The sequence below is a fragment of the Balaenoptera musculus genome, chromosome 4, assembly GCF_009873245.2.
Source record: "Balaenoptera musculus isolate JJ_BM4_2016_0621 chromosome 4, mBalMus1.pri.v3, whole genome shotgun sequence".
Lineage (NCBI taxonomy): Eukaryota > Metazoa > Chordata > Mammalia > Artiodactyla > Balaenopteridae > Balaenoptera > Balaenoptera musculus.
The window spans coordinates 79463454-79482389 of NC_045788.1; the positions used below are offsets into that span (position 1 = coordinate 79463454).

General features: G+C 39.2%; 1 protein-coding gene across 3 annotated transcripts in view; it reads left to right on the forward strand.

Annotated features, from left to right (window-relative positions):
* TMEM39A (transmembrane protein 39A) overlaps positions 1 to 15739 on the forward strand; it is a 30591-nt gene extending 14852 nt beyond the window's left edge. The window contains exons 4-10 of one of the 3 annotated variants that reach the window (XR_005019721.1): positions 345 to 428; positions 2459 to 2613; positions 9231 to 9579; positions 9684 to 9728; positions 10359 to 10546; positions 11490 to 11670; positions 12541 to 12661. Coding sequence is in view for 2 of the 3 variants with exons in the window: in XM_036850909.1 (XP_036706804.1) it covers positions 345 to 428; positions 2459 to 2613; positions 9231 to 9579; positions 9684 to 9728; positions 10359 to 10546; positions 12541 to 12661; positions 15261 to 15494 (1176 nt within the window). In the remaining variant the exon portion in view is untranslated. Of the gene's footprint in view, positions 1 to 344; positions 429 to 2458; positions 2614 to 9230; positions 9580 to 9683; positions 9729 to 10358; positions 10547 to 11489; positions 11671 to 12540; positions 12662 to 15260 lie in introns of those variants that run through there. The other 2 variants (XM_036850909.1, XM_036850910.1) reach the window with 2 other exon arrangements.
* The last annotated feature ends 3197 nt before the right edge of the window (positions 15740 to 18936 follow it).

An 18936-nucleotide genomic window follows, 5' to 3' on the forward strand; every position in this document is an offset into this window, starting at 1 on the left:
GACACTCATTATAAATATGGCATTTTAGATAATTATTCTTGCCATAATTCTGCAGGTTATCACTTGTTAACCCAAAACTGTAATCTTTTCCTTCTAATACAGTAAACTTGCAAAAAAAGAGAAGGTTACATTCCAGATAGTTTAAAATAGTGTTTGAAAAGTTAAAGCAATTTGTCATGAAAGAAATAGAAGGTAGGTAGTCTCTTCAAGGTCCCTCAAATTCCTGTGGTCTGTAAGTGAAGGATGATATAGGACAGTCTTTTGAGGGGGCAAACCTCTTCATGTAGTAGTTCCAACTGGATACACATATTTCTTTCTGATACAGTTATTTGTTTCTCTTGTAGAATTTTCATCTCATTGATTACCACCTGGCAGCATTCATCACAGTGATGCTTGCGAGGAGGCTTGTATGGGCCCTCATCTCAGAGGTAACAGCTCATTCACTGTATTCTGTCACTTGTAGCTAGAGCTGGTTAGAGGTTGAAAATGTGAAATGTCCAAGTATAATTTGAATGCAATTATAAATTAATTTCTTTACTCTTACATGAATTGTGCTAGTTCTTTTTAAAAGGTTTTCTTACAGTATATTTAAAATTCAAGTGTGATATACTAATTCAACTGTTAGAAATCTCATTTGTCCAATAGGAGCTTAGTTCTAGCTTCGGAGTTCTCCAGTACAATCTTTCTAATTTTGATAGTTGCAGTAAAAATAGGATGGGTTTTAGGTAACTATTGTTAAGAAGAGTTGTATGTATGTAAATAAAGAGTTGCATCTAAAACATTGTTTCAAGTAACATTCACTTGAAATTATTTATTTACCATTTGTGGAGTTGCTAGCAAGAGACATTTGTTTGAGTTTACTAAAACTTAGAATTTTAAAATGACAGCATCCACACTTGCATAGGACTAATCTTGACCCTCCCTAGGTTAGGATCTCCTGTTATTTACTCTCCAATAGCAACATACTCTTTTCCTCGTCACACTCATCCCAGTGTCACCAGGGCAGCAGAGCTTGAATGTATTCATCATTTTTGCCTTATTCCAAACCCCAAGCTCTTAACCACTGTGCTACCTATATGTGACAGATACTACACAAGGTCCTGGGGATACAGTGGCAACCAAGACAAGTAAGACCTCTTTTTGAGGTCCTTATGATGTCTTCATGAGGCTGCCCAACCAAGAAAGACAAATATTAAACTTAAATTCATTACTAATCCTAAACATTTGAGAATGGAGGCAATGGAGTAATTCCAGTGGCTTAAATGCCTTCCCTTGACTTTGGCACATGAGGTACATTGGCATGAGGTATGTATCAGGGGAGTGATATGCAACTATTTGTCCTGCTGGGCTGAGAACAGCTTGAGCCTGCTCTACAGTTTAAGGCCCAGGCCGTAGTATTAATTCAACTGCTTCTTTGCATTTATAAGTAACTACACAAATAGTATATATTGTGTATATATTATATATGCTATGTAGTATGTTGGGTGAACTAAGAAATGGATATATAGGAGGGACCTGAAAAACTCCTTCTCCTTGCCCATGTACTGTTGACTCCAGAAAATTGTTTTTCTGAGTTCTGACACTGCTGTTTTAGAGGTTATAAGAATCTGTCATTTTCCCCTGCATTTCACTCATTCCTTCCTAGTTCAGTTTGAAAGAAAATGACATTGCAGAGCTTCATGTTTAGACAAGTATGTTTTCTTACTATATTTAATCAGTTTTAAAGATCTGGGATTAAAGAAGAATATTTGAACAGCTGTGATGTAAAGAACTAGAAGTAATGATCATGCATTATTTTCATATTTGCAAAAGTCAAAAAAGAAACATTTATTTATATAGGGATTTGTCAAAGAAGATCTGATTATTTTTTGAAGTTTCAGTAATTTATTAAACATTAATTCAGCAAACAGATTGGGAGGAGGATTCAAGGAAAAATAGAAACACTGTTGCTGCTGTTGAGGCCATTGCAGTCTAGTCCGGAGTCAGATAAATTAGTGGCTCACTATCTTTATGTATATAAAAATCACTTGTTGGTTTGTTAAAGTACAGGTTCCTTGACTTGTGATTTTTGTTCCCTATATCTGGTGATGAAAGTCAGTAGGAATTTGCATGTTCAGTAAGCAGCCCCAGTAATTCTGATGAGTGTGGTTCATGGAACATACTTTGAGAAGCCCCAGTGTAAATAAATTAGACGATATCATAAGAACTTAAAGGAGGTCTTGTGAGGGACTATGGGAATTCAAGGAGGAAACAGCTAACTGTCCCTGGAGAGATCGAATCTTCAAGAATGAGGAAGATAAGGTGGGATGGGCAGTTTTTCTTCCTTCCTTCCTTCTTTTTTTTTTTTTTTTTCCCACAGTTTACCTTCCACTAAATCTACTAAGTCCTTACTTGAGTCACATTGCTTTTGAATAAAGTCACTTATAAGCTTTTCTTTTTGGTGCTTCCAAACTTACAGGCCACTAAGGCAGGTGCAGCATCAATGATTCACTACATGGTTCTCATATCAGCTCGCTTGGTGCTACTTACCTTGTGTGGATGGGTACTTTGTTGGACCCTGGTCAATCTCTTCCGAAGCCATTCAGTCCTCAATCTCCTTTTCCTTGGCTACCCGTGAGTACTCCAGTTTTACTATTTTATTAGTAAGTCTTAAGAAATTATTTGGGTCATGCAAGTGATGGTATTAAAGGGAGGGAAATGAAATTCTTCAATATAAAGCAGGAGTTCAGAAAATTGGAAAAATCGGTGGTTAGAGTGACCATATAATTTATTTTCTAAACTGGGATACAGCTGGGACAGTAGACATAAACTAAGATTATCCCCAAGAGGTATGGCTCTCCTACCAATGAAGAATATTTTCATTAGCTCTGTCCACCAAATAAAATTCATATACAATAAAATTCACAAATCTTGTGTACATATGCTGAGTTTCGATAAATGCATATATCTGTGTAACTCAAAACCTCTTCCCAGTATGGAACATCACCATCACTCCAGAAGTTCTTTCATGTCCCTTTCCAGTCAAACCCAACCACCCTGTCTCCCAGAGGCAACAGTGTTTTGATTTTTTTCCCACCACAGATTAGTTTGCCAATTCTAGAATTTCATATAAATGGAATTGTACAGTATGTATACACTTTCAAGCTGTCTTTGACTCAGCATGTTGTCTTTGAGATTTGTCTGTGTGGTTGCATGTATCAGTAATATTTCATGGTATGAATATACCACAATTTGTTTATTCTCCTATTGTTGGACACCTGGGTTGTTTCCAGTTTTTGACTACTATTAAAAAGAAACTGTTATGTACATTCTTATACAAGTCTTTTTTTGCAAAGATACCTTTTCATTCTCTTGGAAGAAATATGTAGGAGTGGCACTGCTAGGCCACAAGGTAGGAGTATGTTTAGTTTTATAAGAATCTACCAGACTTTTTCCCAAAGAAGTGATACCATTTTATTCTTTCAGCAATTCTATAAGAGTCTGGTTGCTACACATTTTTGCCAGCATTTGATGTTTTCCATTTTTAAAATTTTAGCCGTTCTGATGGTTGTATAGTGGTATATTATTGTACATATTAGCTTATTAAACTATTTTGCATAGTTTTAACTTGTTTACATTTGGCTAAAACCTTCTTTGTTAGATGTTAACAGATAGCTATCATTTATTAAGCTCTTATTAAGTGTTAAGTGTCGGGCTAGGTGGTGCTTATAAACATCACCTCATGAAATCATCACAGTGACCCAAGAGGTAGTATATTTAGTCTGCTATAACAGATCCAAAATGCTTGTGGCTTTAAAAAGTTAGAAGCTCATTCCTCTCTCCTGCACAGTGTGTATTTAAGCTATCTCGGATAGTTGTGATAGCTCCGTGGTGTCAGAACTCAAGCTTCTGCTATCTTTTTGCTCCACCCTCCCTAGCAGGATAGATTGTAAGGGAGGCTGGAAAATTAAGTCTTTAGCAGGGCAGCTGTATCTCAACTAAAAATTCTGTTGCTATGATCCCCATACTGGGCATTAGTCACCTCACTGTGGTCAGGGTAGGTAGACCTTTGTGCTCTCCTATCCCCTGGAGTGAAGCATTAATAGGCTGAGCACTTAGGTGTTGTCATTCTCTTCCATCAGCTGGCTAAGACGGGACCTAACCACCTTTGACCATGGAGATCCAGGCTGGGTTCTGCTGGTGGCTCACAGAGGTTTACACCTTCTTTGGTGGCATTGTCTCATGTCATGCTCGGGATGGATTTTTCTAGCTCCAGGTCACCCTTTTTGGAAACTATCTGCCTCAGTTTGCTCTGCTCTATGCCATAATAAAGACTATTATTTAAGCCCGCTTTCATCTTGGTGTTTGCTCACTGTTGGACTGATGTTGAGAGCCATATTGGACTGTCCGGATGAAGAGGAACAGGTTTTGTGAGTGTTGCAAACTTTGTATACCTCAGTGGGGATAGTATCATGGCAGAGAATAGTGTTCACTCCAGTTGTGGTCTAATTTGCATTGTTGTCCAAGGCCTCCCAGGGTAGACTGCAGGGCTCTGTGGGACTAATGTTGAGTCCTGGATGTCAGAATTTTTGGTGGGTTCAGAGGTCACCCTGAGATGAGGACAGTTGTGAGAACCACCAGTGATTTTGGAGCTGCATGAGAGTGGAAGTCGTGTAGTCCAGGCATGTGATTTTTTTTTTTTTTTTTTTTTTCTTTTTTTTTTTTAATTTATTTATTTTATTTATATATTTTTGGCTGTATTGGGTCTCCGTTGCTGCGCGTGGGCTTTCTCTAGTTGTGGCGAGAGGGGGCTACTCTTCGTTGCGGTGCGCGGGCTTCTCATTGCGGTGGCTTCTCTCGTTGTGGAGCACGGGCTATAGGCACACGAGCTTCAGTAGTTGTGGCACGCGGGCTCAGTAGTTGTGGCTCGTGGGCTCTAGAGTGCAGTCTCAGGAGTTGTGGCACACGGGCTTAGTTGCTCCGCGGCATGTGGGATCTTCCCGGACCAGGGCTTGAACCCGTGTCCCCTGCATTGGCAGGCGGATTCTTAACCACTGCGCCACCAGGGAAGCCCAGGGTTGCTATTTTAAATAGGGAAGCCAAGTGCCATTTCAGCCAGAGCTGAGGGAGATGACGAAGTGAGCTGTAAGCTGTGCAGATCTAGGGCCAGCATGTAGCCCTCCAAGTTGTCGCTGCTGAGCAGGTTCCAGCTGCCGCTGAGGTCGGCGGGCATGGCGGGGCTGGGGCGGCACTCCAGGCATGTGATTTTTAGGACCCAGGCAGAGTTCCTGGATAACTCAAGTGGAAACACCTTTCATTGCTCACCAGTCTTCATTGCTACTGCAACAGAATCCCTCCCATGTACAAGGAGAGGTGATGGAGTTAACCTATGGTTGGCAGAGTTCTACTGAAAAGGAGATTCAGAAAAGAGATTCAGATTTTTATGTGAAGCCAATTTCTATTAAAACTTAATTGAGCTGTATAGTTGGTATGCATTGAAATGAACGTACCTAAAATGTACAGCTTGGTAGGTTTTAATACTTGTAAAGCCACGGATCCATCATCATAATAACAAACATACAACACCAATGTCTACCTTCTGACGTGTCTCCCAGGACTCCCAGGCAACTACAGTTGATTTACTTTTTTTCCCACTCAATTAGTGTTTTCTAGACTGTTAATATCATTGGCATCTTAATGTTTACTTTTGTATTTGTCTTTTTCTTTCATGATGCATAATTATTTTGAGAATCATCTAAGTTGCAGGTGTGAGTAGTTCATTTTCTTCCTGAAAAATAACAGAAGGGGTTTTGTGGTTTGTTTCCAGTTTGGCCACCACAGATAAACTAACTATGAACATGTGCATAAAAGTCTTCATATGAATATATGGCTTCATATTCTAAAATGAATAACGGTTACCTTATGCATTCCCGTCAACAGTATGGAAGCATTCCAGTTCCCCTGTAGTCCTCACCAGTATTTGATTGGTATGGTCAGTAGTAAAAATATTGCCTGTTTTAAAGTGTGTAGAGGTATCTCACTATAGTCCGATTGCATTTCCCTAATGATTCATATTGTTGAACATTTTTATTGTGTTCATTTGCCAGGTGTATGTCTTCTTTGATAAAATGCCTGTTCTTTTAAAATTTATTTATTTATTTATTTATTTATTTTTGGCTGTGTTGGGTCTTCGTTTCTATGCGAGGGCTTTCTCCAGTAGCGGCAAGCGGGGACCACTCTTCATCGCGGTGCGCGGGCCTCTCACTATCGCGGCCTCTCTTGTTGCGGAGCACAGGCTCCAGACGCGCAGGCTCAGTAGTTGTGGCTCACGGGCCTAGCTGCTCCGCGGCATGTGGGATCTTCCCAGACCAGGGCTCGAACCCGTGTCCCCTGCATTGGCAGGCAGATTCTCAACCACTCACCACCAGGGAAGCCCATGTTCTTTTATTTATAACTGAGGAGACAAAAGAAATGTGTTGGAACTTCACTTTTCTTCAGTGACTTTGCTGGGTGGAATAAATGTTTCTGCTATTCACACACAAAAAAAATGCTGTTGCTATGGAAGAAACAGGAGAACAGTAGCTATTGGCAGACAATTAGCAATCTTTGCCATAGGTAAAGACTGATTAAGTGGTTAAAAAATTTTCCCATGGTTAGACAATTAATGAGAAAGACTCAGGTCTTTTTGATTCAGAGCCCTTGTCTTAACCACTACTCTAAATTCAGTAGTTCTGAAAATGTGGTTCCCAGAACAGCAGCATCAGCACCTCCTGGAAATTTGTTAGAAATAGAAATTCTCAGAATCTACCCCAAACTGAAGCAGAAACTCTAGGAAGTATGGCTCAGGATTTGTCTTTTAACAAGCCTGCTAGATGATTCTTATGCTAGCTCAAGTTTGAGAACCATTGCTCTATACTGTTTATGGTGCTGCAGCGTAAGCATGAATTTATATGGGTAGCGACAGTATAAAATAAAGGCATACTCAGAGATTGTGTGGCCAAGGATGGCAGGAAGAGTCTTTCTATTGGTTGTACTCTGTTTCTAATTAAATTCCTTAAACAATTACTTAAGACACCCATCAACTCAATTCATACAGAGTGAATTTTCTTTGTTATAAACATTATTTTTCATGATTCAGATTTCTTATAAGGTGTATATTTTACATCAGTTGTTTCTGTATTTCTAGATTAATATTTCAGCTGTTTGAGTTGGAAACAAATGATTTAGTTATTCTACTTATCAACAATAGCTGGTTGAATCATTTAGAAGGTTAACCCTATCTAACTTGAAAGGCTTATTATGGATATATTGAGGAATATTTTGGCCAGACTGAAGAGGATTACCATCATCAAATGGCTAGCAAACATTTTCATTTTTTTAGATATGTAAATAGCTTTCTTATTCTTGGAGGCTCTCCACACCCCTATAAAACAGTGAAATAAGCATGTAATTTAAACAAATTTTATGTCTAAATATTTACTAACCCTCTAAAATTCATGAATCATTTTCTTTACCTTACAAAGCTCTCCATGCTCTAAGCCTTTGACGTGACCCTGTATCAGTTATCTGTTGACATATGATGCTGTAACGAACATCCACAGAGCCATGGTAGCATACCACACTATGTATTTACTGTGTATGTGTTGGGATCAGCTGGAAGTCAGGAGACTCTCCTGATCTTAGCTGGGTTCAGTCACATATGTGAGATTGACCAGCTGTCAGTTTAGGCAACTAGGACAGCTAAACTCTGCTCCATGAGTCTCTCATGCTCTGGCAGGCTAGCCTGGACATGGTCACATGAAATTGACAGAGTGGCAAGCTCATTTCAAGCTTATGATCCTAGCATGATACTTCTGCATTTACCCCCTCCCATCCTACTACTCCAGGGCACATTCACAGTGGATCCCAGAGCTACTGCTAACCATCCTCTTAACTTAGCAAGAAGCTCATCCTTTCTCCCTCTATAGAGAACTATGAACAAGTGACGTTTGTTAATTTTTTTAAAATAAAATTTATAACTAAATAAGATGTCTTTTTATTTGCTATTTTTAATATCTAAATTTATGTCAATGAAATGACCATTTTATTTATTGGGTTGGCCCAAAAGTTCATTCTGGTTTTTCACAAGATGGCACAGAAAAATGCGAACGAACTTTCTGCCTAACCCAATACAATACATACCTACGTTACAATGTGGAAGTTACTTAATGAGGACTTGGGGAAGTGTTTAAAATTTTTTTAAGGAACCAGAGTTGGAGCAACTATAAGAAGTTATGAAAAGTCTCACAAATTTTCAGTCCTTTAGCCAAGTAATTTTACCTGTAAAAATTTATTTATTGTACTTTTAGAATTGTTTTCATTAATCCTTCAAGTGTTTATTTAGTGCCTAGTATGTTTCAGCCACTATTCTAAGCATCAAGGATATAGCAGTGAACTAATAAGCAGACTAAAATCTCTGGTTCTTGGAGCTTACATTGTAGTGAGGGGAGGATAGACCAAAGGGAAAAAACCCAAAATAAAAAACATGTAAAATATATGGAGTGGTAACATCAGTGGAGAAAAATAACCAGGCAAGAGGAACTAGGAGTGCCTGTGGGAGTATGGTGGGTGATGTGGTGGGGGGGGGGGTGCACAGGGGAGCCCCCTCACTAAGAAGAGGAAACTTGAAGGGCAAGCCATTCAAAAAATACCAGATGTACACAAAAATCTGTGTGGGAAGTTACTTATCCCAATGGTATTTATGGTAGTGGAAAGTAAGAAACAGGCTGAGTTTCTAACAAGAGAGAAATAAGTAAGTTATGGTATAGCTACATGAGAATACTATAGTACCTTTTAGAATTGTTGCAGAAAAATATTTAACGACATGAGAAAAAGCTCAATATATACATGCTACATAATCACACACCCAAAGTTAAAACAGCAGTATACAAAACAGTTTATACTGTATGAGGCTAAACATATAAAAGAAAAAGTATAAAGTCTGTGCACCCAACTGTAAAAATTATAAAAATGATTATTTCCGGGTAATTTCTATCGTCATGATTTTTTGTAGTTTCCTGTTCTACAGTGAATATATATTGCCTCTGTGGGAAGAAATTAAAGAGCTTCCCAGATAATGAGTTTACCGTCAGCAAAGTCCCCATCATACTACGTTCACTCTGATGAATCATGACTATTTTACTAACACAGTTATATGATCTGATCTTAGGTGGCTTCTGTGGTCTCATTTTCATACTCCCTTTTTTCTGCAGGTTTGGTGTTTATGTTCCTCTCTGCTGTTTCCACCAAGATAGTAGAGCTCATCTTCTTCTTGCAGACTATAACTACATGGTTCAGCACCAGGCGGTAGAGGAAGGTGCCTCGACTGTGGGTGGCTTGGCCAAGTCCAAAGACTTCCTCTCCTTATTGCTGGAGTCTCTAAAAGAACAGTTTAATAATGCCACACCCATCCCCAGCCACAGCTGCCCCCTGTCTCCAGACCTCATTCGCAATGAAGTAGAATGTCTGAAAGCAGATTTCAACCACAGAATCAAGGAAGTTCTCTTCAACTCTCTCTTCAGTGCCTACTATGTTGCATTTCTCCCCCTGTGTTTTGTGAAGGTAGGTGGTTACTTGCTTTTATGTGCTTCCTGGATTTGTGTGTGAATGACATAAACTGGGTATTTCTTATTTAATCCCCCTTTTCTCTGTCTCCCCTTTGGCAGCCTGGATGGTGGAGTTCGGCTGCATCTGGAGTGCACCAATACCTGGTTGGTGGATAGATATTTCCATATCTGTGATGCACCCGTGGTGGTCCCCTCTTTTTTTCTTTTCTTTTCTTTCTTCTTTTTTTTTTTAAGATTTTTTTTTTCCCCCCCCAGTTTCTGGGGAGAATAAACTTGTACTTAGAATCCGTATGTGGTAGCTTAAGAGGACTGAGGTTTCAGTAAAATTCAGCCTACCGTGGTTGATCTTAACATGGTTATCAGGAGTTTCCTTGAATTTAATCTAACCTTTAAACTTTACTTTAGTAGAAAAGAAAAATGGTCTGGATGTCACTTGGGCCCAAAATCTTTTGGGTCATTTTAGTGCCCTTCCTTCACCCATTGAGAAGCATATCTGCAGCTGGAGTGGTCATTCACAGAGATCATTCACTTCTAGAAAGGAAGCACTTAAAGTATAATTGCCTCTCCCTCCCAACCCTAACTCATACAGCCAGAAAGTCAGGTTGAAGGATTTTGGAGGACTCTGCTCTTGAACTTTCTGCACGGACAGGAGGACAACAAATGCATGTGTGACTCAGAGTGGCATTTGTCTGCAGGGCGTGTGTACACGCACCCATCCCTGCCTTCTTGCTCACCAGTACGTGGATCATTTCTCTCTCTTCTGATCTCTTCCAGAGTACCCAGTACTATGACATGCGCTGGTCATGTGAGCACCTCATTATGGTGTGGATCAATGCTTTTGTCATGCTCACCACACAACTGCTGCCATCCAAATACTGTGATTTGCTACATAAATCAGCTGCTCACCTGGGCAAGTGGCAGAAGCTTGAACATGGGTCCTACAGCAATGCTCCACAGCACATGTAAGTAGGTTAGAGGATAAAACCATTTAACACCTTTTTACATGCTGCTGATCATGTTTATTTGCTTTGTATGTCATTCTTGTTCTTGGCTTTGAACACTTAATTTTTAGTTTTTGTCTACGTGGGTGCTTATCATCCCTCTAAACTGAACGCAGGGGACATTAACTCATCTCCACCACCATCCCCAGTCCCTCCTTAAATGCCTCCTACCTTTCAACTCCCCAGTCACTCTAGAATGTGTAATTTATTTCCCAAGCTATAATCTTGGAGTTTTCTTTCAGTCCTAACCCTTTGCCCAAATTCAAAGAGTCATGACATATTTTTAATTTTCTTTAGACGACTGTGAGATTCATCTTCTCATCTTCATTGCCACAGCTGAGTAGCTGCAAGCTAATTGTCTTATACTTAGGCAGCTGGAATTTGCTTCTCTCATCTTTTCTTTCTAATAAATGTAAATTTGTTCTAGTGATTTTCCTAGCCCGCATTTTAATTAATTTATTTATTTTTGCTTTTTGGGTTTTTTGTTTGTTTTGTTGTTGTTGTTTTAGCCTGCATCTTTGTGTTTTTCTTTTCTTCCTAAACTCACTAATGAATGTTGCCCTGCTTTTCCTAAATTTAAGTGAAAACTGTCCCTAAGTGAGTTCTTTCTGAGTATTCCTCTCATTGTCTCATTGTGTCCCCCTATTAGTCATTTCTCTGCATGGTCCCTGTGGTCCAGAATGACTGACTTTAGAACCCTTTTATTCACTTGCTTCTGAGCCTTTCATCATGCCTCTCTCTCAGACCTGGACCATCTTCATCTTCCTTTTATAATTTGAACATTTCACAAATTTCGTCACCTAGAAATTCTTTCCTAATTAAGTGGGACAGATTGAGGTGACATTCCCTTCCCCCTCCCCCTCAGAGTGCTCCCTTCAATTATTTGCCTTGATGTCTGATACAGATTAGCACAGGCCTTCAAGCCCAGGAACTGAAAGAGATTGGGCCAGGCTGAAAAGAAACCCGACTGTGGGCAAAGGACAAATTTCAATAAAAATTGAAAATACAATCCACAGTACTAGTACTGTACATCTTCAGGCTCCTGATGGCACATGGCCATGAGGTGTATCATCACTTTAATGCTGGTAAGTGTGAGCAAGGCCGACGGAACATTTTCTGAACTGGGAAAGCTTCAGGGTGCTAGAATTTTTTTTTTCTTTAACATATTTAAAATGCTGTCCCAGTTCTTACCCTAGGAAACTAACCTTTCCAAAATCAGGAAGAGATGAATTAACTTAGATTTTTTAAAAAAAAAGCTTAACCTGAAGATCCCCATCCCCACCCCAACTCCATTACGTTGGTGCTGGAAAGAATGAAGCTTCTTCCATAACTTCTTTTTCCTAGAGAAACCTCTATAAAAAAAAACCAAGAAAGTGGTAAAAAGAAAAGTCTGTGTGTCGGTACCTTGTGTGTCTCTGTGTTCTTCTGTATAGCTTCTCACATATATGAAGCATTTGAAGTGTGTGATAAATGAATAGATTTTCTGTAGCTTTTTGGGATGTAATTCTGCAGTAAATGTCGTGCTAGTTTGATAATGTGTGAATTTCTCCACTACTCTTATTACCATCCACTCTCTCTTCTTGTTTGTTCCCTTTAGCATTTCCACCAATAGACTCTGCTCACTTGGGATTGAGGTGACAGTCCACCTGCTTACACCGGATTTTCTGGCTCATAGATGCCTTCCTTACACATTTATTTCTGCTTGTTCTCCTAAGCCTCTTAAGTCCCTCGACACTGAGTTAACTTTGCAGTTTCTCTCTACTATATAGCAATGAAGTTATAATAAATCCTTTTTGACTGCTTCCAGTTTGACCATGGAATTACTGTATTTTCAGAATTCAGGCAGATGAAGCCTTGAATACTTAATCCTTTCCATAGAAATATAGCTGGCCTGGCCAGGCACTGTCTTATCTGTAATTGCCAATAGGCTAACATTGCATTTCTTTCTCCCTTAGTTGGTCAGAAAATACAATATGGCCTCAAGGGGTGCTGGTGCGACACAGCAGGTGCTTATATAGAGCCATGGGGCCTTACAACGTGGCGGTGCCTTCAGACGTATCCCATGCCCGCTTTTATGCAAGTACCGCTTATTTCTTTTCAAACATAAGCTTAGGAGTAAGTGTTAGGAGGTTACTCTGTGTGTAAGCATCTAGCACAGTGTGTAGCACATACTAGGAAATTAAGACAGGGTAATTATTTTACTACTATAATGGCCTCTGTCCTTTGGAAATATCTTCTGAAAGGCAGATTGAAGGTGAAATACCTATATCTCAACTTTAATAGCTTGACTGGTTTCTCTAGTTACATTGGAATTTGTTGAGTCTAGTATTACTTGAAACAAGTACACAATTATTTAAGACTTCCATTTTTTCATCTTACAACTTTTATTTGTAATAGTTTGGTTTAGTGGTGTCCTTATTATAATATATCTGTGTATCCTTAAGCAGTATTTAATATAGTAATAATGTGATGGTTTTATTTTTTGGTATTTGTCATATATATCATCTCCTTAAAATACTTTGACTTCCCCTTTGAAACTCAGGCAAATGCCATGATCTGTGGCCTTTTACCTTCTCTTGGATTAAAAGGAAAAAAGCCTTAAAAGTTTAAAAGGAAAAAGCAGTAGACACCCACTAAATCCAGCTTCTGTTCTATTTGAATTTACACCTTGGATTATGTTCTATTTGATCTTTCACTTTTCCAGAAATTCTGGCTCTAGGAGGCAAATGTATTTCCTTATCAGAGAAAGGCCAGCTGATTAATGGGAGTGGGGAAAAGAAGGTACATGCAGGGAACTGTTTTTAGTAAAAATGTACATAGTGCAGTGCATTGCCTTTGAATGGAGATCATATTCTGAAAAAGAATTGGAGATTTTATTTATTTATTTATTTTTTAGATACTTGAATCCCTTTCTCCCTCCCATCCCTCCCTCCATCCCTCCCAGTTCCTTATGAGGGTACTTGGATTTTCTGGTTCTGTGGGTGTTTGCAACTAAGAGCCTTTTAATTAAATACTGGAAACTTGCATCAAGGCAGGATGCTTATAAATAACATGGTAGGGGAGGGTGGGGCAAGGTGAAAGGCCTTTGAATGAGGGAAATACCATAATCTCCTAGACTCCTGTGGGATTGCCTTAAGATGAAGGAGTGGACTTAGGTTACAACTACATAAGCATTTGGTTTCTACACAGAATATTTAATTCAGCCAGCTGAGTTCCACAGGCCATTAAGGACATCTGTTGGCTCTTGCAGTCTCCTGGAAACCTACAGTAACTAGATAGTTTATTAAAATTTTCTGCTTGAAATATAAGTATTTTCCTTGCTAGTGTTGGACAGCTGAAGAATCAGGTGGAATCCATAGAAGAAAGATTAAGGAAATTAACTTATTACTGATTTTGCGTGACCAAAGTAAATCAGTGCTTCTCAAAGTGGTGGTTGGGTCACTTAGAGTCAGAATCTCTGAAGGATCCTAGGAATTTGCAGCATTTGCATATTTGGAAATGATTCTTAGCCACACTGTTTAAGAACACTCACTTAAAATGTGCCTATTACCTGTAGCTCTGGCTGTCCTCACATTTTTACTCAGTTTATAGTTACCTGCACATAAAATTGTAATTGTTATAATTGCCATAGAATCTGAAATTGCCTAATTTTTTTTTTAGAATGTTAAAACTCTGAGCCAATTTTATACATGATATTACTGGAGGTCATGTAATAAAACCCAGGTTAAACATGTTCTTCCTTCCGCAGAAGGATCCTGAGAACCCAGTTACCTTTCAGAGCTGTCATGATGATTTGGTTTTATCCTCAGATTCGAGTCCTGAGGTCTAGATTATTCTTTTAGATCTGATATACTACCATTACCACAGTTTGCAATCTTTGACCTCTATCTTCCTATTCATAATACATTTTTATTAGTCAACCAGGATTTAGCCTCTTAGACTGAAGAATTTGGTGGGAATGAAAACAGTGAGGTCTGTTTTTAGCCAAACTCTAATTCTGACTAATTTTTCCTTCCTTCCTCATTGTTCTGTCTTTGTTCACCCTACTTTTCAATATCCAGAGAAACTGAACAAAATAAAAGAGACAGCATGGTGGGTAACAGTTTAAGAAAAAAATTAAGAAATTATTGATATTTCAACTTATATTACCACTGCCCCCTGCAGACTTGTCTAGTGTAGGTGTTTATATCTTAGACCAGCCCACAAACTAACAATGATTTTTGTATTTTTAAGCGGTTACATTTTAAGTGGTTATGAGTTACCTACATATAATATCCTCAATTTTTGTCTCTTGACTTGAGAGTCTAAACTATTTCCCATTTGGTCCTTTATCCAGCCCCTGTCTTAGATAAATAAATATACTTTTGGTTATCTCAAATAAAATATATACCTAAGATAAAATCTAGGAAAAATTTTTGAGGCAGAGTTCTTTTGGATATAATCCCTTTTCATGTCTCAGGGGCGTTGAAATAAAATGTATTTCATTATTCCTTGAGCAAAAAAGAAAGGGTTTGGGTCTCTATAGCAAGAAATAGCCTGACTGATATTCAATAAGCAGATCTGCTTGTTGGTGCACATAGGAGCCTGTAAATATGAAATGATTTTAGAAGAAAAATGTGAGAATAACTGCAGTCTTTTCTATGAAATAACATTTTGCTTTTTAACTTCCTTACAGTTCCTGTTTCATCGTCCATTAAGGCTGTTAAATCTGCTTATCCTTATTGAGGGCAGTGTTGTCTTCTACCAGCTCTATTCCTTGCTGCGGTCGGAGAAGTGGAACCATACACTTTCCATGGCTCTCATCCTCTTCTGCAACTACTATGTTTTATTTAAGCTCCTCCGGGACAGAATCGTATTAGGCAGGGCATACTCCTATCCACTCAATAATTATGAACTCAAGGCAAACTAAGCTGCCTCTCAACAATGAGGGAGAACTCAGATAAAAATATTTTCATACGTTCTATTTTTTTCTTGCGATTTTTATAAATATTTAAGATATTTTATATTTTGTATACTATTATGTTTTGAAAGGTGGGAAGGGCAAGGGACATTAAATGTATCCATAAACAAGATGATGTGATCTTTCATGTGTTAGTATATTTGAATAATATACAGAGGAGAGGTGTGCCTCTCCAGTAAAGAGATTGATTTGTTTGTATGGCTCTGGAATAACTCATTCCCTTATGAACACATCTCATATATCACTTGACACAGTACCTTTTGTGTGTCTGCTTTCCTTCCAGTCTTTCTCATTATCTTTAGTCCTTAGCTGGCCTTATTGCTACAGAAAGAGATCAGTGGAGTTGCCTGACAGCACTCATTGTCTTTTTTTTTTTTTTGACTGGCAGATAGTATTGGAATGCATGGGGCAAAAGTGGGTTTTCGTCCTGGTGGGGTTCTCTTTGCTGCTGCCTGCTGGGAGGAAGCATTTCTAAGGTAGGAACTGAGCGTTCTATCTGCCGTATGACATTTAAATATACTTTTGTGTAAGCTCTTACCCTGAAACAGGATATTGTTCTCATTTTCCCTGTTCTTTCACTTCTTTTGCTTGTAAAGATTTTCCTTTTATTGTTAGCTGTTTTGAAAGAATACTTTTTAGGACAGAATAGAGTGCCCAAACTTATGAAGGAGCTGGTGTGTGATTAGATCAGTGGGAGAAGATGAGCACAGATCCCCTGGGCTGGGGTCTGGGCAGGTTGAAGACACCAAGTAACTGGAGGAATGGATGCAGTCTAGCAGCAACCCTCCTACAGTGGCATGTTTAGAGTTACGAGCAGAAGTGAAATATGAGAATTTACTTTTTTGTCCTCAGGTAGTTTGATCTGTGTGTGTTTTTAATTTCGTACTCCAGAACCTTCATGTCTGTTTCAGTCCATTTTCTTGAGAGGTGATATACTTAGTCAGTTCATGTCACTAGTCATCTAAATTTCTGAGGCCTTGTCTTGAGAGCCTGAAATACATTCTCATGTGTTTTCTGTGCTCACTTTGGCTTTTTTACACTGAAACACAATATGGCTTATGAAGTAAAAAAAAAAAAAAAATCACGTAATTCATAAACTGGCTCTGAAAACAGTTCTTGCAGAAGGGTTCCCAACAGGTTTTCAGCAAAGGCAGCATTGTGAGGAGTAGGTGTGTGTACAGCTACCCAAGGTGACTGCTATGTGTAACCAGTGTTTCCTTAAATATTTTGATGGATACACTTTTTTTGTTTTTAAGTTACATTATTTGGCAGTCAATCTGAGTGTATTCGGTCATTCAACAAATACGTGTTGACCACCAGGCACTATTTTATGCACTGGGGATATAGCAGTGAGTGAGAAAAGCAAAGGCCCTACCTCACAGAGCTTACCATGCGGGGATCGGGGGGGTGCAAAATATGCTGTAAACAAACATATATAATTTAATGTCTCCTGATAGTAGCAATAGGTGTGGTAAAGCAAAAATTAAAAACAGAGCAAGGAAATAGAAAGTGCTAGGAATGGTATTGCTAGAAGGCATCTTTTTTTTTAAAATAAATTTATTTATTTATTTATTTATTTTTGGCTGCACTGGGTCTTCGTTGCTGCGCCCGGGCTTTCTCTAGTTGCGGCTAGTGGGGGCTACTCTTCGCTGCGGTGCGTGAGCTTCTCACTGCGGTGGCTTCTTTTGTTGCGGAGCACGGGCTCTAGGCGCACGGGCTTCAGTAGTTGTGGCTCACGGGCTTCAGTAGTTGTGGCGCACGGGCTTAGTTGCTCCGTGGCATGTGGGATCTTCCCAGACCAGGGCTCGAACCCATGTCCCCTGCATTGGCAGGAGGATTCTTAACCACTGTGCCACCAGGGAAGTCCCTAGAAGGCATCTTCGAGGAGATGATTTTTTTTTTTTTTTTTTTTGAGGAGATGATTTTTGAGCAAAGATCAGATGAAGCAAGACTGAGGAGAACTCCATGTTACAGTAACAGCAAAGTGAGTGCCCTCAGGTGGGAATAATTTTGGTACATTGGAAAAATAACAAGATAACCAGTGTGTTGGTTGTTTTCGTAAAGTGGTTCAGCCTAAATATGGTGGTTCTTGAGTGGGGGAAGGTGGGAAAGCTGCCATCTCAATATTCTTTCCTTAGGGTCTTGAAGATATGCTTCTTTTGACCAATATTTTAGTGAGATTACTTGACAGCTAGGAGCAAAATGGGTGGCCTGGGCATAAAGATGTCTCATCACGATGGCCCCAGATTGGTTCTGTCATTGAAAAGTAGCCCAGATAACTGGGCTAATAATAGACTAGTCTGTTATTAGAGATAATAGACTAGTCTTGAAAGCTGACATGATTCCCCCTTCTGGTTTGACCTGTCTTGGCCATGTTCTAAAGAAGTAGCACAAGAGGACCAGATGCCAACCTGGCCAAACAAATGAGTGAATATAATAAATAAAAATTAATTTTGACTAAAGGAATTGCAAAATGCCCCCCTTCTCCTTCCAGATATGACAGCATCAAGGAGATAAAACCCTTCATTTCATCATGCTTCTACCCATTTTAGCTGACATTTGTAGGTGCCACATTCAGATGGGGGAGAGAAGAATTACTAGTTACCTGTGTATCCTATTACTTAGGGATCATGTGATATAAAGGACACCATCTTTGTTTAGTGATGGGGGGAGACGCATGCCCGTTAAAGAATGGCCTTTTTTTGTAATTGTTAAATATTGGGAAATGGTGTGTGGAAAAAATGGTATAGCAAAAGATCAGTTAGGTGAACTTGGGATACTGGAAAAGGAAAGAAGATGCTTGACCAGTTGTCTGGGTGGCTTAAGGTGAGTAAATGTATCAGAGTAGAGGAGGGTAGTTCACAGGCATTATTAGCATGATGGAAACGTTCCTCAATATCCTGTTTACTCTGATTCCATGTTTTATTCCCTAAGCTGCTGTCCCTCCCCTCCCTGTCAATTACCTCCGCACCACCCCTCTCATTTCTATTTACTGAGCAATTACTATGTGCTAGACACTGCTGAGTGCCAGAGATACTCATGTTCAGAGCCACGTTTACTAGAAGGCAAAAAAGTAAATCAATAATTGTAACACGAATGTGCTCAGTCAAGGAAGTATATGCAAGAGACAGAATTAATGAAGAAAAATGATCAACTTTGCTGGGAAGCTGCAGTGTCAGGGAATGCCTCACTGCGTCAGTAACACACATGGTGCATTTTGAAGCAGCACCAGTTTACCACAGAGATGAGAGAGGGAGGGAGGGCTCATGCAGTGTGAACAGAATAGGCAAAACCTCGCATAGATTTGCACTAAGTTTTTAACTAATAGTTCAATAATGCTAAAGAGCTAGGCAAGGAATAGATTACAGAGGGACTCGAGTTCCACATTAAG